The sequence below is a fragment of the Pristiophorus japonicus genome, chromosome 1, assembly GCF_044704955.1.
Source record: "Pristiophorus japonicus isolate sPriJap1 chromosome 1, sPriJap1.hap1, whole genome shotgun sequence".
Lineage (NCBI taxonomy): Eukaryota > Metazoa > Chordata > Chondrichthyes > Pristiophoridae > Pristiophorus > Pristiophorus japonicus.
In genome coordinates, this window is record NC_091977.1 from 431,440,676 (window position 1) to 431,466,042 (window position 25,367).

At 46.2% G+C, this 25,367-nt stretch overlaps 1 protein-coding gene across 1 annotated transcript in view; it reads right to left on the reverse strand.

The window, feature by feature from the left end:
* LOC139275521 (putative Polycomb group protein ASXL3) overlaps positions 1-25,367 on the reverse strand; it is a 529,548-nt gene that overhangs the window by 352,248 nt on the left and 151,933 nt on the right. Inside the window, exon 4 of the mRNA XM_070892694.1 lies at positions 16,268-16,379. Coding sequence (XP_070748795.1) covers positions 16,268-16,379 — 112 coding nt within the window. The remainder of the gene's footprint in view (positions 1-16,267; positions 16,380-25,367) is intronic.

Sequence of the window (25,367 nt, forward strand, 5' to 3'; positions counted from 1 at the left end):
GAGGGGGCTTGGTGGATGCAGAGAGGATGTTTCTGCTGATAGGGGAGACTAGAACTAGAGGGCATAATAGAATAAGGGGCAGCCCATTTAAAACTGAGATAAGGAGAAATTCCTTCTCTCAGAGTGTTGTAAATCTGTGGAAGTCGCTGCCTCAGAGAGCTGTGGAAGCTGGGACATTGACTAAATTTAAGACAGAAATAGACAGTTTCTTAAACGAAAAGGGAATAAGGGGTTATGGGGAGCGGGCAGGGAAGTGGACCTGAGTCCATGATCGGACCAGCCATGATCGTATTAAATGGCGGAGCAGGCTCGAGGGGTCGTATGGCCTACTTTTGCTTCTATTTCTTATGTTCTTATGTTCTTACATTCCCACCTAGCTTTGTGTCATCAGTAAACTAGATTATGAATAGCTGAGGCCCAAGCACTGATCCTTGTGGTACTCCACGAGTTACAGCCTGCCAATATCTTGCAGTGGGTCGGGAACCATCTTTTTCACCCTGCTTTTCAAATTTCCCTGGATGAACACGGATATCACACAGCTCAGGAACTACATCTGTGAGCCTGAGGCAGTAGTTCAGTGGCCATTGATCCACCTCATTAGAGTACAGAATGGAGGAGGAGGAGGAGGAGCAGGAGGAACCTGCAGTCCAGATCCCACCAGCACTTGAGCATATTGCTGCTCTGGAGGCCAGGGATAGGCTCATCATGGCTAGATATACTTACACCCATATAGCTGCCACATGCTGCGCCAGGTTGGCACCTCCTCCCCACGCATCACCATAAAGCATTCCTACAATGACCAAAACATTCCTTTCACACTGACCACCCTTGCTGGACATTATTTCTGACCATTCACTCCAACTCACTAAGCCACTTCCAAAGATTGCACACAAATTTGTCCATTGAAAGTGGTGAAAATAAAGATTTTGATCTGTGACATCACAGTAACGGAAACTTTACAGAAACATTTAATAAAACACCCAAGTGGCTACCCTTGTGAATCTACTTGTGTTTCATCTTTCTCTTATGAGTGTTTCTATGAGGTGCTACCCCTGTGGCTTCAGCAGTGGTAGAGGCAGCCTGCTCACTTCCCTGCTGCGACTGCACAGACACTTTTGGCGGGCGTCCTCTGGATTTTGGAGCCTGTGATAGACCCACCAAAGTCTGCTCCTCCTGAGACTATGTCGGACAGACTCGGCCTTCATGATCTGAGAAGGCATTTGGGGCTCTGACTGAAGGGAGAGCAATGGGGGAGAAGTGTTGTGCTTTGAGAGGTGCCCCAAATTGCATATCCCCTCGCACCATCATCCCTCTCATGGCCCACTTGCACTTCCGTGCTATCAAGGAACGGGAGAGCACCTTGCTGTACAGCAGTAGGGCCATGAGGACCCACTTCAACAGTGACATCTCTCCTAGAGAGCACATCTATGAGCTTCTGCCATGTATTCTCCATAGAAAGCCATCTATTCTCCATAGAGACAATGTGCTCTGTGAGTGGCACATTAGCTGCTCCATTCAGGTGGCCATCTTATCCATGGAAGAGCTACAGTCGCCATCGCTTGCGACACGGTGGTGCTCATGTCGGAGATGGACTCCTCCATTCTCTGGACATTTGCAGACAGCGCGGTCGCAAAACCTGTCAAAGCCTCTAGACTTCCAGGATCATCTTATTTTTGGATGGTCCCCGAGGCTCAGTGTCTGCATGCAGCTGAGCAGAGCTGGAAGCGTCCTGCACCTTCCGGTGAGGAGTTTCCACTGCTGTCCATCTCCACCATCTGCTCTTGCTCACTTGCGAGTTATGAGACACCAGGAGACAACTGTACTCTATCCCGCATGAGACCTACCAAGGTGCAAGTATCTGCGCTGGTATTGAGTGCAGTTATGTCTGGTGACAGTGCACTCTCAGAGGCTGGAGGCTGCTCTGAGGAGTCATCTTCCTCTCCCTCCTGGGCAGTAGCGAGGGGGGGGGGCTCTTGATGGACCTGCCAGAGACTAAAGAGATGAGTTATATCATATGAAGAATGGGTATAGATACCATTATGCACATGATGAACATTCACTGGCTGTTGCCATCAGTCCCTATGTGAGTGACTGCTGTATGCCATGTAGCTGTAAGAGATGTAATTCAGTCACCAAATTGCTGAGATGTCCCCCTCTCTCTGTCTTCCACTTCCAGCTGCTCAGCAACACTAGAGACTTCTAAGGCAGCCTCCTCTGCTCAGGGTGGCCAATGATGGGTGCCACCTCTGGTTCTCTCCCTCTCCCTCTTATTGTAGGCTATCTTTTCCTGCAAGGAGGGAAAGAAGAAAAAGTTGAGTGAGTGTGATAGAATAAGTGTAAGGAATGAATAGATTACATCTGTAGAGGGTGATTATGAGGTGGCAATGCCAAGTGTCCTCCTTTCGTGTTGTTAGTTGCTATGAGGGTGAGTGTGAGTGGTGGGTAGTCAGATGGGGATGTGATAATGTAGTGAGAGAGAGAGGGATGCTTGGGCATGCAAAGTATGTTGGTGTGAGTAAGGATGTGCAGGAGCAGAGTTGGTAAGGCCGAGTGCTGGCGATGTGATAAGAGACGCAGAAGGATAAAGTTGAGTGTCACTTTGCACTCACCTTTCCTGATCTAATGAGATCATTGAAGCATTTGTGGCACTGCATCCAGGACCTTCTGACCACCTTCCTCTGCTATTTGGAGCCAGGCTCTATTTGTCACCTGGGTCTGCCCATTCGAAGGGACTCTTTGTATCAGTCAAATTGTGCAGTGTGCTACACACTCCTAGATGAACCTTCAAATGCAATGTGGCCATGGCTCCATTAAATATCCTGGCTGAAAACACGTCATCACTGATGTCATCAGACCCGCACCATTTTACAGGGCTGGGTAATGCGCAGGGTGGCCGTAAAAGGCTCCATTAAGTCAATCTCAGGAGTATGGTAGGGGAAGGGAGGGAAGCAGCAGAGACAGCTGAACGGATGGTCTCAATACTTGTAACAAAAAAGTCCATGAGCTCCTTGCACTTATTGTTGGAGGTGAGGGAGGAGGAAGCAGAGGAGGCTGGTTTGAAAAGATAGTCCCTTCATCTAAGTCATTGATGTTAATTGTAAATAGCTGAGGCACAGCACTGATCCTTACAGCACCCCACTAAACAGCTTGACAATGTGCAAATGATCCGTTTATTCCTACTCGCTGTTTTCTGTCCTTTGAGGAATCCCCTATCCATGCTAATATATTAACCCCAACCCCAGGAGCCCTTACCTTGTGTAGCAACCTTTGATGTGCTCCTTATCGAATGCCTTTTGAAAATCAAAATATACTACATCAACTGGTTCCGCTTTATCTACCTTGCTAGTTACATCTTCAAAAAACTCGAATAGATTTGTCAAACACGATTTCCCTTTTATAAAACCATGCTGACTCTGCCTAATCATATTATGATTTTCCCACATTACAAGTGACTACACTCCAAAAGTACTTCATTGGTTGTAAAGTGCTTTGAGACATTCGGTGACCGTGAAAGGCGCTATATAAATACAAGTCTTTCTTTTCTTTTTTTCTAAGTGCCCGTTACCACTTCCTTAATAATGGTTTCCAGTATTTTCCCGACAACAGATGTTAGGCTCACTGGCCTGCAGTGCCCGGTTTTCGCTCTCCCTCCTTTCTCGAACAGCAGGGTTACATTTGCTACCTCCCAATCCACAGGGACCATTCCAGAATCTGGGGAATTTTGAAGATCACAACCACTGCATCCACTATCTCTGCAGCCACCTCTTTTACAACCTTAGGATGCAAGTCCTGGGGTTTTGTCAGCTTTTAGTCCCATTAATTTCCTTAGTACTTTTACTTTACTAATATTAATTACTTTAAGTTCCTCACTCTCATTAGATCCTTGGTTCCCCACTATTTCTGATATGTTTTTGTGTCTTTAATGTGAAGAAAGATACAAAATATTTTTTTAACATCTCTGCCATTTCGTTATTCCCTATTATAATTTCTCCTGTCTCAGCCTCTAAGGGACCAACGTTTATTTTCGCTACTCTCTTCCTTTTTACATACTTGTATAAGTTCTCAGAAACTCTTTTTATATTTCTTGCAAGTTTACTCTCATATTCTATTTTCTCCTTCTTTATCAATCCTTTGGTCATCCTTTGCTGGTTTCTAAAACTCTCCCAATCCTCAGGCTTACTACTCTTCTTGGCAACATTATAAGCCTCTTCTTTTAATCGAATACTATCCTTAGATAGGCATGGATGGATCATTTTTCTCATGGAGCTCTTATTTCTCAATGGAATGTATATTTGGTGAGAATTATGATATCTTTCTTGAAACGGACTGACACCTGCAAATGAACTGGAAGCTACCGGAAGCTGCGCAGAAGCATTCTGCGCATAACTGCCAGATCACAAATTTTTAAAATAACCTTCACAACAGACGGAAGTCTGCGTAAAAGACAACTCTAGCGTTTTTTTCCCTTGTTGGAAATAATTTTATTATAAAGAAATGTAAATAAAATTAAAAACGCACATCATTTTCCCATTAGCAATTTGATTTATAAACACGCGATTAAAAAATAAATACTAAGTGATCGGGCTATTTTTTTTTTCCTCCGAATCACCTGGTTTTCTGAGTTCGAAAAGAAACTCCTTGAAATTGTATCACTTCCATTGAGTGATCAGCTCAGGTCGGATGTTGACAGCGGATTCAGACTCTATTGAGTTACAATGAGCTGGTTAATTTCAGGTTGATATTGAATGCTGTGCGATGGCTCCTAGCAACAGGGAACGCGCATTATCAGGGTGCATAATGGTAATCAGGCAATGTATAAAACGGAGTGGAAAAATATCCGTCACCCATTCTTCTAGAGGATAGACATTTCTCTAAATCAACTTTTTTATTCCTTATTTTAGGAAGACCGGCTGCAACAAACAAAAAATAACACTGGACCTGCACATGTGTAACTACTTCCAGTCCGTTGGCAGAAGTTGGGTCGTTCTTTAAATGTTCTCTATTGCTTATCTACCATCGTAACTTTTAATCTAATTTCCCAATCTACCTTAGCCAACTTGCCCCATATACCTATGTAATTAGTCTAATTTAAGTTTAATATTCTAGTTTCAGATTTAAGTACATCGCTCTCAGACTCAATTAAATTCTGTCATAATATGATCATTCTTCCCCAGAGGATTCCTTATTGACCCAGTCTCATCACACGACAGGATCTAAAATAGCCTCTTCCATGGTTGCTTCCACTATATATTATTCCAGGAAACTGTCTCAAATGCATTACATTAAATCATCCTCCAAACTACTTTTGCCAATTTGATTTGTCCAATCTATAAGATTAAATTCCCTCATGATTATTGCATTACCTTTGTTACAAGCTACTCTTATTTCTTGATTAATACTCTGCCCAGAAGTATAGCGTCTGTTAGTGGCCGATAAATTACTCCCACGAGTGTGTAGATGCCCAACTCAATTTTAACCCATGCTCATTACAGTGCCCCCATTTCCAACTTACTGGTAATCCACAGTGTAAAGTCACTGCCTGACAATGGTTGTTTGTGCCTCACAAGTTTCCGTCTTAATCTTTTTCGGAATCGGGGATCAATACGAACTATCCCTGTTGATTTGTTTGTTTTGAACCCTTTCAATTGTCTAGAACTTTTTTCTTATTCGTTCATGTGAAGTGGGCGACGCTGGCAAGACAAGCAGTTATTGTTTATCCCTAATTGCCCTTGAGAAGGTGGTGGTGAGCCACCTTCTTGAACCACTGCAGTCAATATGGTGAAGGTACTCCCATAGTGCTATTAGGGAGATATTTTGACCCAGCAACAATGAAAGAACGCAGATATGTTTCCATGTCAGGATGTTATGTGACTTGGAGGGAAACTTGGAGCTGGTGGTGTTCCTACACGCCTGCTGCCCTTCTCCTTCTTTATGGCTCGGGGATGTGGACTATATACAGTCGACACCTCAAAACGCCGAAGAAGTACCACCAGCTTTGCCTCCGCCAGATCCTGCAAATCCATTGGCAGGATAGACGCACCAACATAAGCGTTCTCGCTCAGGCCAACATCCCCAGCAGCGAAGCATTTACCATGCTCGATCAGCTCCGTTGGTCGGGCAGCATCGTTCACATGCCCGACACGAGACTCACAAAGTAAGCACTCTACGCGGAGCTTCGACACGGCAAGCGAGCCCCAGGTGAGCAGAGGAAACGCTTCAAGGTCACCCCCAAAGCCTCCTTGATAAAGTGCAACATCCCCACCGACACCTGGGAATCCCTGGCCCACGACCGCTTAAAGTGAAGGAAGAGCAACCAGGAGGGCGTTGAGCACCTCGAGTTCAATCGCCGAGAGCAAGCAGAAATCAAGCATCGACTGCGGAAGGAACGCATGTCAATCCAGGCTCCCCGCCCACCCTTTCCTTCAACCACTATCTGCCCCACCTGTGACAGAGACTGGAGTTCCTGCATTGGACTCTTCAGTCACCTGAGAACTCACTTTTAGAGTGGAAGCAAGTCATCCTCGACTCCGAGGGACTGCCTATGATGATGATGAGGATGGTAGAGGTCGCTGGCTTGGGATGTGCTGTCGAAGAAGTCTTAGCGAGTTGCTGCAGTGCATCTTGTAAATGGGGGGAGTGAATATTGTGGTGGTGGGGTGCCAATCAAGTGGACTGCATTATCCTGGATGGTGTTGAGCTTCTTGAGTGTTGTTGGAGCTGCACTCATCCAAATAAATGGAGAGTATTCCATCACACTCCTGACTTGTGTCTTGTAGATGGGGGAAAGGCCTTTAGGAGTCAGGAGGTGAGACACTGCTGTAGAATACCCAGCCTCTGACCTGCTCTTGAGGCCAAGCATTTATGTGGCTCGTCCTGTTAAGTTTCTGGTCAATGGTGACCCACAGGATGTTGATGGTGGGTGATTCGGCAATGGTAATGTCATTGAATGTCAAGGGGTGGTTGTTAGACACTCTCTTGTTCAGTACTGTGTGGCACTTGTGTGGTGCAAATGTTATTTGCCACTTATCAGCCCAAGTCTGAATGTTGTTCAGGTCTTGCTGCATGCGGGCATGGACTGCTTCATTATCTGAGGAGTTGCGACTGGAACTGAACACTGTGAAATCATCAGCGAACATCCCCACTTCTGACCTTATGATGGAGGGACAGTCATTGATGAAGCAGCTGAAGATGCTTGGGCCTAGGACATTGCCCTGAGGAACTCCTGCAGTGGTGTCCTGGGGCTGAGATGATTGGCCTCCAACAACCACAACCATCCTCCTTTGTATGAGGTATGACTCCAGCTAATAGAGATGTTTCTCCCTGATTCCCATTGATTTCAATTTTACTAGGTGATGCCAGTCCCAGTCAAATGCTGCCTTGATGTCAAAGTCAGTCACTCTCACCTCACCTCTGGAATTCAGCTCTTTTTTCATGTTTGGATCAAGACTTCCATGACAACAATCATCAACACATGTACTGAATGCCATTGTGTCAGCTGTGGCTCAGTTGGTAGCACCCTTGCCTCTGAATCAGAAGTTTGAGGGTTCAAGTCCCACTCCAGAAACTTGAGCACAAAAATCTAGGCTGACATTCCAGTGCAGTACTCATCTTTTGGATGAGATGCTAAACCGAGGCCCCATCTGCTCTCTCAGGTGGACATAAAAGATCCCATGACACTATTTCGAAACAGGGCAGGGGAATTATACCCGGTATGCTGGCCAACATCAATAAAAAACAGAATATCTGGTCATTATTCCATTGCCGTTTGTGTGAGCTTGCTGTGCCCAAATTGCCTGCCATATTTGTTACTTTGCAACACTGACTATACTTGAAAAAGAAAAGTACTTCATTGGCTGTAAAATGCTTTGGGACGTCCGATGGTCGTGAAAGACGCTTTATTTCTTTCTATACCGTTGCTAATTAAAGCATTGCCTCTATGGATCCATCCATACAACAAGACCCATGAATTATACTGCATTTCTCCACAACTATCTTATTTTACCCCACTCCAAATGAAATTTGGGTCACCAGGCTACCCAAATTTTATCCAGTGTGTTCGGGGTCGACCGATTAAGGCTGTTTAATAGGTAAGCTTGGTGGGCAGCGAGGGAAACACTCCTGCTCCTCTTGGCCTACAAGCAGTGCAGTAAAGGCACTGACCTCCGGGATCTGGCCCTGCTCGCCTCCTTTGATCTGCGTGTTTCCCGAATCCTGGGAAACACGGACTACAGAAGTTAAAAATAAAACATTAGTTAAAATGGAGGCACGCAGTCTCCTTGACATATTTTACTGATCGACCCATCTCCTGAGAGCAGATTGGTCACTCCGCTCCCGACCTCACCATCCCTTGACACATCTCCGGTGTACCAGAAGTGGACAGGTTGGAGGCAGGTTTCCTGTTTTTTAATCCACTGCCTCCCCACCTTAATCTCTACCTTTAAAATCTTTCTCAAGGTTCATCTCTTTGACCAAGCTTTCAATCTCCTCATCCCTCTCTTCGACGTAGCATCTGTTTTCCTTACATCTATTTGTGAAGTGCCTGGGGACATTTTTTTAGATTAACAGCACTATATACCGTAAGGTCCTATTGAAAGAAAAACTACAACGGCCTTTTAGTTCAATCAATCAACATACCCCAGGACTTTCTTTATTAGTCCGGTAAACTGAGCCAAAACATTGTGAATAGCTCAGGCTAATATAATAAAATTCACTGCACCCAGTGCAAAGATAATGAACTTGTAAAATGATACTAATACAAATTATGTAAAAACTATACTCAAAATTTAGATTAAAAGAAAAGTGATGGCATCAGAATAAAACATTCACTTTAAAATTCTGAAATCTGTTGAACAGAATACTGCTTGTAATGGTAAACCCTACTAAATGATACAAAACACGTTTACAGTACATTTACAGAAAATGTTGCTAGATGCAGTCCACATGAGTATCAAATGGTAAATTACTGTCAACAACAACTTGTATTTAAATGGCGCCTTTAATGCAGTAAAATGTCCCAAGGCGCTTCACAGGAGTATTATAAGACAAAAATTTGACACCGAGCTACATAAGGAGAAATTAGGGCAGGTGACCAAAGAGGTAGGATTTAAGGAGTGTCTTAAAGGAGGAAAGAGAGCTAGAGAGGCGGAGAGGTTTAGGCAGAGAATTACAGAGCTTAGGGCCTAGGCAACAGAAGGCACGACCACCAATGGTCGAGTGATTATAATCAGGGATGCTCAAGGGGATAGAATTAGAGGAGTGCTTATATCACGGACGATTGTGGAGCTGGAGGAGATTCATCATCATCATAGGCAGTCCCTCGAAATCGAGGAAGACTTGCTTCCACTCTAAAAGTGAGTTCTCAGGTGACTGTATAGTCCAATATGGGAATTACAGTCTCTGTCACAGGTGGGACAGACATTCGTTGAAGGAAAGGGTGGGTGGGGAGTCTGGTTTGCCACACGATCCTTCCGCTGCCTGCGCTTGGTTTCTGCATGCTCTCGGCGATGAGACTCGAGATGTTCAGCGCCCTCCCGGATGCTCTTCCTCCACTTAGGGTGGTCTTTGGCCAGAGATTCCCAGGTGTCGGTGGGGATGTTGCACTTTATCAAGGAGGCTTTGAATGTGTCCTTGAAACATTTCCTCTGCCCACCTGGGGCTTGCTTGGCATGTAGGAGTTCCAAGCAGAGCGCTTGCTTTGGGAGTCTCGTGTCAGGCATGCGGACGATGTGGCCTGCCCAACGGAGTTGGTCGAGTGTGGTCAGTGCTTCAATGATGGGGATGTTAGCCTGAGCGAAAACACTGACATTGGTGCATCTAATCCTCCCAGTGGATTTGCAGGATCTTGCGGAGGCAGAACTGGTGGGACTTCTCCAACGCTTTGAGGTGTCTACTGGATATGGTCCACGTCTCTGAGCCATATAGGATGTTGGGTATCACTACTGCCCTGTAGACCAAAGAAATTATGGGGATTGGGAGGGACAAGGCCATAGAGGGATTTAAAAACGAGGATGAGAATTTTGAAATCGAGCGTTGCTTAATCGGGAGCCAATGTACGTCCGCGAGCACAGGGGTGATGGGTGAACAGGATTTGGTGCAAGTTAGGACATGGGCAGCCGAGTTTTGGATTTCCTCAAATTTACATAGGGTAGATCATGGGAGGCGAGCCAGGCATGCGTTGGAATAGTCAAGTCTAGAGGTAACAAAGGCATGGATGAGGGTTTCAGCAGCAGATGAGATGAGGCAAGGGCGGGGACGGGCGATGTTAAGAAAGACTTGCATTTATATAGCGCCTATAGAAGCAGCAAGTGTTCCAGCACCCTGAAGGATAAAAAATAAAGAAAGTCTTGAATTTATACAGCGTTTTCCACGACCACCGGATGTCTCAGAGCGCTTTACAGCCAATGAAGTACTTTTGGAGTGTAGTCACTGTTGTAATGTGGGAAACGCGGCAGCCAACTTGCACACAGCAAGCTCGCACAAACAGCAATATGATAATGACCAGATCATCTGTTTTTGTTATGTTGATTGAGGGATAAATATTGGCCAGGACACCTGCTCTTCTTCGAAATAGTGCCATGGGATCTTTTACATCCACCTGAGAGGGCAGACGGGACCTCGGTTTAACGTCTCATCCAAAAGATGGCACCTCCGACAGTGCAGCACTCCTTCAGCACTGCACTGAAGTGTCAGCCGAGATTTATGTGCTCAAGGTATCTAAGGGTTAAGTCATGGCAGGAGAGCTCGGTCAGGTGATATGCTCCTCCTGTGCCATGTGGGAACTCAGGGACGCTTCCGGTGTCCCTGACGACTACGTGTGTGAGAAGTGTATCCGCCTCCATCTCCTGACGGACCGCGTTGCGGAATTGGAGCTGAGGGTGGATTCACTCTGGAGCATCCACGATGCTGAGAATTACATAAGTGGCACGTGTAGTGAGTTGGTCTTACCGCATGAGAAGGATCCACAGCCAGCTAGGGAATGGAAGACCAGCAGGAAGACTAGTACAAAGAAGGTAGTGCAGGGGTCCCATATGGTCATTCCCCTGCAAAACAGATACACTGCTTTGAGTGCTGTTGAGGGAGATGACTCATCAGGGGAGAGCAGCAGCAGCCAAGTTCATGGCACAGTGGCTGGCTCTGTTGTACAGGAGGGCATAAAAAAAGAGTGGGAGAGCGATAGTGATAGGGGATTCAATCATAAGGGGAATAGATAGGCGTTTCTGCGGCCGCAATCGAGACTCCAGGATGGTATGTTGCCTCCGTGGTGCAAGGGTCAAGGATGTCTCCGAGCAAGTGCAGGACATTCTAAAAAGGGAGGGAAAACAGCCAGTTGTCGTGGTGCACATTGGTACCAACGACATAGGTAAAAAAAGGGATGAGGTCCTACGAGATGAATTTAAGGAGCTAGGAGCTAAATTAAAAAGTAGGACCTCAAAAGTAGTAATCTCGGGATTGCTACCAGTGCCACGTGCTAGTCAGAGTAGGAATCGCAGGATAGCACAGATGAATACGTGGCTTGAGCAGTGGTGCAACAGGGAGGGATTCAAATTCGTGGGTCATTGGAACAGGTTCTGGGGGAGGTGGGACCAATACAAACTGGATGGTCTGCACTTGGGCAGGACCAGAACCAATGTCCTAGGGGGAGTGTTTGCTAGTGCTGTTGGTGAGGAGTTAAACTAATATGGCAGGGGGATGGGAACCAATACAGGGAGACAGAAAAAAAGACAGAAAAGAGATGAGTAAAAGTGGAGGGCAGAGAAACCAAAGGCAAGAAACAAAAAGGGCCACTGAATATAAAAGGGCTGCAAGAGGGGTCAAAACTAAAAATCATGGTTTAAAAACTAGGATGAAAACACTCTACCTAAATGCACGCAGCATTCGAAATAAAGTAAATGAGTTGACGGCTAAATCATTACAAATGGGTATGATTTGGTGGCCATTACAGAAACATGGTTGCAAGAATGCCAAGACTGGGAATTAAACATACAGGGGTATCTGACGATTCAGAAAGATAGGCAAGAAGGGAAAGGAGTGGGGTAGCTCTGTTAATAAAAGATGATATCAGGGCAGTTGTGAGGGATGATATTGGCTCCAATGAACAAAATGTTGAGTCATTGTGGGTGGAGATTAGAGATAGTAAGGGGAAAAAGTCACTGGTCGGCGTAGTTTATAGGCCCCCAAATAATAACTTCACGGTGGGGCGGGCAATAATCAAGGGAATAATGGAGGCATGTGAAAAAGGAACGGCAGTAGTCATGGGGGATTTTAACCTCCATATCGATTGGTCAAATCAAATCGCACGGGGTAGTCTGGAGGAGGAATTCATAGAATGCATACGGGATTGTTTCTTAGAACAGTATGTAACAGAACCTACAAGGGAGCAAGCTATCTTAGATCTGGTCCTGTGTAATGAGACAGGAAGAATAAACAATCTCCTAGTAAAAGATCCTCTCGGAATGAGTGATCACAATATGGTTAAATTTGTAATACAGATTGAGGATGAGGAAGTTGTGTCAGAAACGAGTGTACTATGCTTAAACAAAGGGGACTACAGTGGGATGAGGTCAGAGTTGGCTAAAGTAGACTGGAAACAAGGACTAAATGGTGGCACAATTGAGGAACAGTGGAGGACTTTTAAGGAGCTCTTTCATAGTGCGCAACAAAAATATATTCCAGTGAAAAAGAAGGGCGGCAAGAGAAGGGATAACCAGCCATGGATAACCAAAGAAATAAAGGAAAGTATCAAATCAAAGACCAATGCGTATAAGGTGGCCAAGGTTAGTGGGAAACTAGAGGATTGGGAAAATTTTAAGCAACAGCAAAGAATGACTAAAAAAGCAATAAAGAAAGGGAAGCTAGATTACGAAGGTAAACTTGCGCAAAACATAAAAACAGATAGTAAAAGCTTTTACAGATATATAAAACGGAAAAGAGTGACTAAAGTAAATGTTGGTCCCTTAGAAGATGAGAAGGGGGATTTAATAATGGGAAATGTGGAAATGGCTGAGACCTTAAACAATTATTTTGCTTCCGTATTCACAGTGGAAGACACAAAAACCATGCCAAAATTTGCAGGCCACAGGAATGTGGGAAGGGAGGACCTGGAGACAATCACTATCACTAGGGGGGTAGTGCTGGACAGGCTAATGGGACTGAAGGTAGACAAGTCCCCTGATCCTGATGAAATGCATCCCAGGGTATTAAAAGAGATGGCGGAAGTTATAGCAGATGCATTCGTTATAATCTACCAAAATTCTCTGGACTCTGGGGAGGTACCAGCGGATTGGAAAGCAGCTAATGTAACGCCTCTGTTTAAAAAAGCGGGCAAGCAAAAGGCAGGTAACTATAGACCGGTTAGTTTAACATCTGTAGTGGGGAAAATGCTTGAAACTATCATTAAGGAAGAAATAGCGGGACATCTAGATAGGAATAGTGCAATCAAGCAGACGCAGTATGGATTCATGAAAGGGAAATCATGTTTAACTAACTTACTGGAATTCTTTGAGGATATAACGAGCATGGTGGATAGAGGTGTACCGATGGATGTGGTGTATTTAGATTTCCAAAAGGCATTCGATAAGGTGCCACACAAAAGGTTACTGCAGAAGATAAAGGTACGCGGAGTCAGAGGAAATGTATTAGCATGGATAGAGAATTGGCTGGTGAACAGAAAGCAGAGAGTCGGGATAAATGGGTCCTTTTCCAGTTGGAAATCAGTGGTTAGTGGTGTGCCACAGGGACCAGTGCTGGGACCACAACTGTTTACAAAACACATCGATGACCTGGAAGAGGGGACAGAGTGTAGTGTAACAAAATTTGCAGATGACACTAAAATTAGTGGGAAAGCGGGTTGTGTAGAGGACTCAGAGAGGCTGCAAAGAGATTTGGATAGGTTAAGCGAATGAGCTAAGGTTTGGCAGATGGAATACAATGTCGGAAAGTGTGAGGTCATCCACCTTGGGAAAAAAAACAGTAAAAGGGAATATTATTTGAATGGGGAGAAATTACAACATGCTGTGGTGCAGAGGGACCTGGGGGTCCTTGTGCATGAATCCCAAAAGGTTAGTTTGCAGGTGCAGCAGGTAATCAGGAAGGCAAATGGAATGTTGGCCATCATTGCGAGAGGGATGGAGTACAAAAGCAGGGAGGTCTTGCTGCAACTGTATAAGGTATTGGTAAGGCCGCACCTGGAGTACTGCGTGCAGTTTTGGTCACCTTACTTAAGGAAGGATATACTAGCTTTGGAAGGGGTACAGAGACGATTCACTAGGCTGATTCCAGAAATGAGGGAGTTACCTTATGATGATAGATTGAGTAGACTGGGTCTTTACTCCTTGGAGTTCAGAAGGATGAGGGGTGATCTTATAGAAACATTTAAAATCATGAAAGGGATGGACAAGATAGAGGCAGAGAGGTTGTTTCCATTGGTAGGGGAGACTAGAACTAGGGGGCACAGCCTCAAAATACGGAGGAGCCAATTTAAAACCGAGTTGAGAAAGAATTTCTTCTCCCAGAGGGTTGTGAATCTGTGGAATTCTCTGCCCAAGGAAGCAGTTGAGGCTAGCTCATTGAATGTTTTCAAGTCAAAGATAGATAGATTTTTAACCAATAAGGGAATTAAGGGTTACGGGGAGAGGGCGGGTAAGTGGAGCTGAGTCCACGACCAGATCAGCCATGATCTTATTGAATGGCGGAGCGGGCTCGAGGGGCTAGATGGCCTACTCCTGTTCCTAATTCTTATGTTCTTATGTTCTAAGTTGCTGGAGTGGGACTTTAACCCACAACCTTCTGACTCAGAGGCAAGTGTGCTATCCACTGAGCCACAGCTGACACTCTGTTACGGAGGTAGAAATAGGCGGTCTAAGTTATGTCACAGATATGTGTTTAGAAGCATATTTCATGGTCAACTATGACAGCAAGGTTGCGTGCGAACAGTGTGGTTCAGAGGGAGCGGGATAGAGGCAGTGACGAGAAAACGGAGTTTGTTTTGGGGACTGAAAACAATGGCTTCGGTCTTCCCCAATATTAAATTGGAGAAAATTACTGCTCATCCAGAACTGGATGTTAGACAAGCAACCTAACAATTTAAAGACCGAGGAGGGGGTGAAGAAAAGTGGTGGTGAGGTAGAGCTGGGTATCGTCAACGTACATGTGAAAACTGATTCTGTGTTTCTGGACGATGTCGCCAAGGGGCAGCATGCAAATGAGAAATAGGAGGGTGCCAAGGACAGATTCTTGGGGGACACCAGAGGTAACGATGCGGGAGCGGGAAGAGAACCATTGCAGGTGATTCTCTGGTTACGATTAGATAGATAAGAATGGAACCAGTCGAGTGTAATCCGCCCAGCTGGACGATGGTGGGAGGCGTTGGAAAAGGATGGAGTGGTCAACAGTGTCTTTCGATTAGGTACTCTACAGCCTTCTGGACTCGACATCGAGTTCAACAATTACAGACCATAACCTCTGCCCCTATTTTTTCACATGGTAGCCGATTCTACCATTCCCATTTACACCTCTTCTAGACTCATCTTTGTTTCTTTACTTGTCCCATTACCATCTTCTTTTGCCTTGCACCATCATTCCTTTCGTCTTTTAATCTCTCCTCCCTTCCATCCTATCATCATCTTGCTGTTCTTTCCTCCCCTCCCCGCTTTCCTTGCCTCTGCACTTGCGTAAAATCTGTTAAATCTCTAACTTTTTCTAGTTCTGATGAAAATTCATCAAACTGAAACGTTAACTCTGTTTCTCTCTCCACAGATGTTGCCAGATCTGCTGAGTACTTCCAGCATTTTAAGCCTGAAAAAGAAGTTGGGTTGCCAGCAGTTTGGCGGGAACAGGGTCGAGGGAGCAGGAAGCGAATCTCCTAGACAAGCTAAGCACAGAGAGATCATGATGGGAGATCAGAGAGAAACTGGAGAAAGATGTGAGTTCAGGGCTCGGCCAGGGTGGAACCTTAGAGGAAGTTTGGCCCACTGGGCTAGGGGAAGGAAGGGTAGTGGCAAAGGCAGCTGAACAGAGAGTCTTAATCTTAGAGACAAAGAAGTCCATGAGCTCCTCAAACTTATTGTCAAAGGTGAGGGTGCAGGAGACTGGGGAGAGGGGTTTCAGAAGACGGTTAGCAGTGGAGAATAGAAGCCGGGGTTTTTATTTGCATTCTAAAATGAAATTAGTCATTGATTCCAAACTGAATCTAACAAATGTCAAAAGCCTTTCTTCTCAAGTTGCAAATTACCACAGCTTCATGTTCGAAATTACTGACAACTCCACATACCTCCATGTTCCTCTCCATTACTATTGTTTATTTCAGCCATTTCACAGCCGTCTAAATCTGATTCACCATCCAAATCAATGACGCCCTCTGCTGACATTACCAATTCATCTTTCTGTAGATAACAAAAACAATTAAGTTAGTGGTCACATATCTTTTCTACAAAAGTATTCTTTATCTAAAATAGTGCAACAATTATGTTCTGTTTGAGCAGAAATCAGCTAGTCAACCTTAACCTTGGTGTAAAAACAGAAAATGCTGGAAATCTCAGGGGGTCAGGCAGCATCTGTGGAGAGAAGCAGAGTTATTGTTTCGGATCGATGGCCCTCCGTCAGAACTGGTGAATGTTCGAATCAACAAATTCTTAAGGAGCACTAAAAGGGGGAGGGGAGGAAAGAACAAAAGGGAAGGTCTGTGAGAGGGTGCAAGACAGGAGAGATTTGAGAAACAAAAGGGATGATGGGCCGACTTGAGATGGTAATAGCAGAAGTTAGAAAAAGATTAGTTGAGATAGGGAGTGAATGGCAGCATAATTATTAGCTGCCATGGGAAACACACAGAGAAAAAATACACCAGAGAAAAATATGGGCAGAGGTTATAGTCTGAAATTGTTGAACTCGATGTTGAGTCCAGAAGGCTCTAAAGTGTCTGAACGAAAGAGGAGGTGCTGTTCCTCGAGCTTGCGTTGAGCTTCATTGGACAGTGCAAGAGTCCGAGGACAGAGATATCAGACTGGGAATGGAGGGGAGAATTAAAGTGACAGGCGACCAGAAGCTCGGGGTCACACGTACGGACTGAATGGAGGTGTTCGGCAAAGCGTCACCCAATCTGCGTTTGGTCTCCCCAATGTAGAGGAGACCACATCGCGAGCAGCGAATACAGTATACTAAATTGAAAGAAGTACAAGTAAATCGCTTTTTCACCTGGAAGGAGTATTTGGAGCCCTGGATAGTGGGAAGGGAGGAGGTAAAAGGGCAGGTGCAGCATCTCCTGCACTTGCACAGGAAGGTGAAGTGGGAAGGGGAGGGGATGCTGGGGAATGGACCAGGGTGTCGCGGAGGGAGCGGTCCCTTTGGAATGCTGGGGGGGGGGGATGGTGGAGTGGAAGCTGTGATTGGTGGTGGGATCGCGCTGGAGGTGGCGGAAATGGCGGAGGATGATCCGTTGAACATGGAGGCTGGTGGGGTGACAGGTGAGGCCAAGGGGAACCCTGTCATGGTTCTGAGAGGACAGGGAAGGGGTGAGAGCAGAAGTGCTGGAAATAGAACGGATACGGTTGAGGGCCATGTTAACCACGGTGGAGGGGAATCCTCGGTTGAGAAAAAAGGAAGATAAGTCAGAGGCATGAGTGTGGAAGGTGGTGTCGTCAGAGCAGATGCGACGGAGACGGAGAAACTGGGAGAATGAAATGGAGTCCTTACAGGATGCGAAATGGCGACAGAGAAGTCGAGGAAGGGAAGGGAAGAGACTGAGATGGACCATATGAAGGTGAGGGAAGGGTGGAAGTTGGATGCAAAGTGAATGAAATTTTCCAGTTCCGGGTGAGAGCAGGAAATGGCACCGATACAGTCATCAATGTATCAGAAAAAGAGGTGAGGGAGGGGACCCGAGTAGGACTGGAACAAAGAATGTTCCACAGATTCCACGAAAAGGCAGGCATAACCTAGGACCCATGCGGGTTAGAAATATAGAAACATACAAAATAGGTGCAGGAGTAGGCCATTTGGCCATTTGAGCGTGCACCACCATTCAATATGATCATTGGCTGATCATGCAACTTCAGTACCACATTCCTGCTTTCTCTCCATGCCCCTTGATCCCTCAAGCCGTAAGGGCCACATCTAATTCTCTTTTGAATACATCTAACAAACTGGCCTCAACAACTTTCTGTGGTATAGAATACCACAGGTTCACAATTCTCTGATTGAAGAAGTTTCTCCTCATCTCGTTTCTAAATGGCTTACCCCTTATCCTTAGACTGTGACCCCTGGTTCTGGACTTCCCCAACATCGGGTACATTCTTCCTGCATCTAACCTGTCCAATCTCATCAGAATTTTATATGTTTCGATGAGATCCCCTCTCATCGAAATTCCAGTGACTATAAGCCTAGTCAATCCAGTCTTTCTTCATATATCAGTCCTGCCATCCCGGGAATCAGTCTGGTGAACCTTCGCTGCACTCCCTCAATAGCAAGAATGTCCTTCCTCAGATTTGGAGACCAAAACTGTACACAATATTCAAGATGTGGCCTCACCAAGGCCCTGTACAACTGCAGTAAGACCTCCCTGCTCCTATACTCAAATCCTCTCGCTATGAAGGCCAACATGCCATTTGCCTTCTTCACCACATGCTGTACCTGCATGCCAACTTTCAATGACTGATGTACCATGACACCCAGGTCTCGTTGCACCTCCCCTTGTCTAGTCTGTCACCATTCAGATAATATTCTGCCTTCCTGTTTTTGCCACCAAAGTGGATAACCTCACATTTATCTACATGATACTACATCTGCCATGCACTTGCCCACTCACCTAACCTGTCCAAGTCACCCTGCAGCCTCTTAGCATCCTCCTCACAGCTCACACTGTCACTCAGCTTAGTGTCATCTGCAAACTTGGAGATATTACATACAATTCCTTTGTCTAAATCATTAATGTACATTGTAAATAGCTGGGGTCCCAGCACTGAGCCTTGTGGTACCCCACTAATCACTGCCTGCCATTCTGAGAAGGACCCATTTATTCCTACTCTTTGCTTCCTGTCTGCCAACCTGTTCTCTATCCACGTCAATACATTACCCCCAATACCATGTGCTTTAATTTTGCACATTAATCTCTTGTGTGAGACCTTGTCAAAAGCCTTTTGAAAGTCCACATACACCATATCCACTGGTTCTCCTTTGTCCACTCTACTAGTTACATTCTCAAAAAATTTGAGAAAATTTGTCAAGCATGATTTCCTGTTCATAAATCCATGCTAACTTGGTCCAATCCTGTCACTGCTCTCCAATTGCGCTGCTATTACATCTTTAATAATTGATTCCAACATTTTCCCCACTACCGATGTCAGGCTAACCAGTCTATAATCCCTGTTTTCTCTCTCCCTCATTCTTTAAAAAGTGGAGTTACATTAGCTACCCTCCAATTCATAGGAACTGATCCAGCGTCAAAACAATGCTGGAAAATGATCACCAATGCATCCACTATTTCTAGGGCCACTTCCTTAAGTACTCTGGGATACAGACTATCAGGCCCTGGGGATTTATCTGCCTTCAATCACATCAATTTCCCAAACACAATTTCCTGACTAATAAGGATTTCCTCCAGTTCTTCCTTCTCGCTAGACCCTCGAGCCCCTAGTATTTCCAGAAGGTTATTTGTGTCTTCCTTCGTGAAGGCAGAACCAAAGTATTTGTTCAATTGGTCTGCCATTTCTTTGTTCCCCATTATAAATTCACCTGGTTCTGACTGCAAGGGACCTACATTTGTCTGCACTAATCTTTTTCTCTTCACATATCTACAGAAGCTTTTGCAGTCATCTTTTATGTTCCTTGCAAGCTTACTCTCATACTCTATTTTCCCCCTCACAATTAAATCCTTTGTCCTCCTCTGCTGAATTCTAAATTTCTCCCAGTACTCAGGTTTGCTGCTTTTTCTGGCCAATTTATATGCCTCTTCCTTGAATTTAACACTATCCCTAATTTTCCTTGCTAGCCATGGTTGAGCCACCTTCCCCCTTTTATTTTTACGTCAGACAGGGATGTACAAAGGTTGAAGTTCATTCATGTGATCTTTAAATGTCTGCCATTGCCTATCCACCGTCAACCCTTTAAGTATCATTCGCCAGTCTATCCTAGCCAATTCACGTCTCACATCATCGATGTCACCTTTCTTTACGTTTAGGACCCTACTCTCTGAATTAACTGTGTCACTCTCCATCTTAATCAAGAATTCTACCATATTATGGTCACTCTTCCCCAAGGGGTCTCGCACAACAAGATTGCTAATTAATCCTCTCTCATTACACAACACCCAGTCTAGGATGGCCATCTCTCTAGTTGGTTCCTCGACATACTGGTTTGGAAAACCATCCCTAATTCCCTGTTTGATGCCATCCCCAACCTCATTACTACTGTTTGGTGGTCTGTACACAACCCCCATGAGCGTTTTCTGCCCTTTGGTGTTCCGCAGCTCTGCCCATACAGATTCCCCATCATCCAAGCTAATGTCCTTCCTTACTATTGCGTTAATCTCCTCTTTAACCAGCAACGCTACTCCATCTCCTGTTCCCTTCTGTCTATCCTTCCTGAATATTGAATACCCCTGGATGTTGAGTTTCCAGCCTTGGTCACCCTGGAGCCATGTCTCCGTAATCCCAATTACATCATATCCATTAACAACTGTCTGCGAAGTTAATTCATCACCTTATTATGAATGCTCCTCGCATTGAAACACAGAGCCTTCAGGCTTGCTTTTTTTAAACACTCTTTGCCCTTTTAGAATTACGTTGTAATGTGGCCCTTTTTGATTTTTGCCTTTGATTTCTCTGCCCTCCACTTTTACTTATCTCCTTTCTACCTTTTGCTTCTGCCCCCATTTTACTTCCCTCTGTCTCCCTGCATAGATTCCCATCCCCCTGCCATATTAATTTAAACCCTCCCCAGCAGCACTAGCAAACACTACACCTAGGACATCGGTTCCGGTCCTGCCCAGGTGCAGACCGTCTGGTTTGTACTGGTCCCAGCTCCCCCAGAACCGGTTCCAATGTCCCAGGAATTTGAATCCCTCCCTCTTGCACCATTCCTCAAGCCACATATTCATCTTTATTGTGTTCCTAACACAGATGAGGCTGCATACAGTGAGGTTAAAGTAACAGTGACTCAGTCTTTAATAAGACACTCCAGAGTGAGGAACGGGCCTTAGGGGCCGGCTTATATACAGTGCTTCCAAGGGATGCTGGGATCCCTTGGGACTTCAGGGGCAGAGCACTTTGCTGGCGGAACATGGGAGTGCATGCTTTACAGATACACACCATTACGTTCCCCTCAAAGTCAAAGTGAAAAATGTTTACAAGGTGAGGCGGTCGGGAGCGTTTCTTTCCCTGGTGGACCGCCTCGGTACAAATGTCTGTTCTGGTGTGCTGGCTGTGCCCTCGCTGGGCTGGTGTGTTGTTGGCCCTGCAGGGCTGTTGGGTGAGCCTGGCCTTGCTGGGCTGTTGGGCATGATGGGTTCAATTTCCTGGTCCGGCGTGGTGTCGTTGATCCTTTGGGTGTGTGTTGTGGGCTCGAAAAAGGTGATGTCTGCTGTGGGTTGTTCACGGCAGTCTGTGGACCGCAGCCTCGTTTGGTCCAGGTGCTTTCTGCAAATTTGTCCATTGTCTAGTTTGACTACAAACACCCTATTCCCTTCTTTAGCTATCACCGTGCCCGCGATCCACTTGGAACCATGTCCATTGTTTAGCACATACACAGGGTCATTCAGATCAATTTCCCGTGACACAGTGGCCCGACCATCGTTTACATTTTGTTGCTGCCGCCTACTCTCTACCTGATCATGCAGGTTGAGGTGAACCAGCGAGAGTCTGGTTTTAAGTGTCCTTTTCATGAGTAGCTCAGTCGGGGGCACCCCTTTGAGCGAGTGGGGTCTCGTGCGGTAGTTGAGCAGTACTCGGGACAGGCGGGTTAGGAGTGAGCCTTCTGTGACTCATTTAAGACTCTGTTTGTTGTTTGTACTGCCTGCTCTTCCTGCCCATTGGAGGCTGATTTAAAAGGGGCCGAGGTGACATGTTTGATCCCATTGCGGGTCATGAATTCTTTAAATTCGGCATTGGTGAAACATGGCCCATTGTCACTGACCAGTATGTCAGGCAGACCGTGGGTGGCAATTATGGCCCTCAGGCTTTCAATGGTGGTGGTGGCGGTGCTTCCCAACATTATTTCATACTCAATTCATTTCGAAAAAGCATCCACCACCACCAGGAACATTTTACCGAGAAACGGGCCCGCATAGTCGACATGGATCCTCGACCATGGTCTGGAGGGCCAGGACCACAAACTTAGTGGTGCCTCTCTGGGCGCGTTGCTCAACTGAGCACATACGCTGCATTGCCGTACACAGGACTCTAAGTCAGAGTCGATATCGGGCCACCACACGTGGGATCTGGCTATCGCTTTCATCATTACTATACCTGAGTGTGTGCTGTGGAGATCCGAGATGAACGTCTCCCTGCCCTTTTTTGGTCGCACTACGTGATTACCTCACAATAGGCAGTCTGCCTGAATGGACAGCTCGTCCTTTCGCCACTGGAAAGGCTAGATTGGCTGTTGCATTTCAGCGGGGATGCTGGCCCAGCTCCCATGCAGCACACAGTTTTTTTACTCGGGACAGCAGAGGATCTTGGCTGGTCCAAGTCCTAATCTGGCAGGCCGTGACAGGTGATTTATCATTTTCAAATGCTTCCATGACCATCAACAAGTCTGCGGGCTGCGCCACCATCAACAAGTTTGCAGGCTGCGCCATTTCCACCCCCGTGGTGGGCAATGGTAGCCGACTGAGAGCATCCGCACAGTTCTCGGTGCCTGGCCTATGGCGGATGGTATAGTTATACGCTGACAGCGCGAGTGCCCACCTTTGTATGCAGGCTGAGGTATTAGTATTTAGCCCCTTGTTTTCAGCGAACAGGGATGTGAGGGGCTTGTGATCGGTTTCCAACTCAAATTTGAGGCCAAACAGGTACTGATGCATTTTCTTTACCCCGAACACGCTAATGCCTCTTTCTCAATCATGCTGCAGGCCCTCTCGGCCTTAGACAAGCTCCTGGAAGCATAGGCGACAGGTTGCAACTTCCCCGCATGGTTAGCTTGTTGTAATACACACCCGACTCCGTAAGACGACATGGCACATGCTAGCACAAGTCTTTTACCCGGGTTATACAATACAAGCAGCTTGTTTGAGCATAAAATGTTTCTGGCTTTCTCAAAAGCAATTACTTGTTTTTTTCCCCATACCCAGTTCTCACCTTTGCGCAATAACACATGTAGGGGCTCAAAATGGGTGCTTAACCCCGGTAGGAATTTACCAAAATAGTTGAGGAGTCCCAGGATCAACCGCCGCTCTGTGATGTTCTGTGGCCTGGGCACATTCCTGATAGCTTCTGTCTTGGCGTCTGTGGGCTGAATGCCATCCGCCGTGATCTTTCTCCCCAAAAACTCCACTTCTGTTGCCATGAAAATGCATTTCGACCTCTTCAGCCGCAGCCCTACGCGATCCAGTCGCTGGAAGACCTCCTCCAGGTTTTGCAGATGCTCGGCGGTGTCCCGACCTGTGACCAATATGTCGTCCTGAAAGAACACCGTGTGTGGTACCGACTTGAGTAGGCTCTCCATGTTTCCCTGGATGATCGCTGCAGCCGACCGAATTCCAAATGGGCATCTGTTGTAGATGAACAGTCCCTTGTGCGTGTTGATGCAGGTGAGACCCTTCGAAGACTCCTCCAGCTCCTGCGTCATGTAGGCTGAAGTGAAGTTGAGCTTGGGGAATGTCTTGCCTCCTGCCAGCGTCGTAATAGGTCGTCTGCCTTAGGTAGCGGGTAATGGTCCTGTAGCGAGAAATGATTAATAGTTATTTTATAATCGCCGCAAATCCTGACCGTGCAATCACTTTTGAGTACTGGAACAATCGGGCTAGACCACTCGCTGAATTCAACTGGGGAGATGATGTCCTTGCATTGCAGCCTGTCCAGCTCGATTTCCACTCTCCCCCTCATCATGTGTGGTACTGCTCGCGCTTTGTGGTGAATGGGTCGTGCCTCTGGGACCAAGTGGATCTGCACCTTCGCCCTAGAAAAGTTTCCAAAGCCTGGCTCAAAAAGGGAAGGAAATTTGTTAAGAACCTGGGTACATGAGGCCTTATCGACATGTGATAGCCCTCGGATGTCATCCCAGTTCCAGCGGATCTTGCCCAGCCAGCTCCTTCCAAGCAGTGTGGGGTCATCGCCCAGGACAATCCAGAGAGACAGTTCATGCACCGTGCCCTCGTAGGTGACCTTGACCATGGCGCTGCCCAGGACAGTAATAAGCTCTTTGGTGTACGTTCTCAGTTTCGTGTGGATGGGGCTCAGGGCTGGTCTGCCTTGTTGCACCATAGTCTCTCAAACATCATTTTACTCATGGTGGATTGGCTAGTGGCAGTTTCCAGTTCCATGGCTACGGGCAAGCCATTCAATTTAACGTTTAGCATTATAGGTGGACATTTCGTCGAAAATGTGTGCACCCCATGTACTTCAGCATCTGCCTCCTCTCTCTGAGGCTTGAAATTGCTTTGATCCACCATGGACCGATCTTCCTCTGCCACGTGATGGTTAGCAGGTTTTGCAGAGCTTGCAGCTCGTTTGCAAGCTCGTTGGAGGTGCCCCATTGTTTCCCAGCTCTTGCAAATATACACTTTGAAGCGGCATGAATAGGCTGAATGGAAGCCGCCACAACGCCAACAAGGTGTGAATTGCCTTGCATTCATCCTTTGTTGGGGACTCTGAGTCATCTGGGTCACCTGAGGCCTGCTGGCAGTTGCAGACTCATGGATTCTGCCCTGTACACTTCTGATCGGAAACGCAGTTCCAGTTAATTTATGAACATTGTTAGCACTTGTGTGCTGAGAGATTTGTTTGGTGTTATCACTGGTGGACATAAACGCCTGTGCTATCGCAATGGCCTCACTGAGGGTCGGTGTCTCGACAGTCAAAAGTTTTCGGAGGATGGTCTCGTGGCCAATGACCAGTACAAAAAAGTCTCTGAGCATTTGCTCCAGGTAGCCATCAAACTCACATTGTCCTGCAAGTCGCCTTAGCTCAGCGACGTAGCTCGCCACTTCCTGACCTTCAGATCGCTGGCACATGTAGAACCGATACCTCGCCATCAGCACGCTCTCCCTCAGGTTAAGATGCTCCCGAATCAGTGTAGACAGCTCCTTATATGACTTATCTGTGGGTTTCACCGGAGCCAAACGATTCTTCATGAGACTGTAGATCGGTGCCCCGCAGACAGTGAGGAGGACCACTCTCCTTCTCCGTCCAGCTCGTTGGCTACAAAGTACTGGTCTAGCCTTT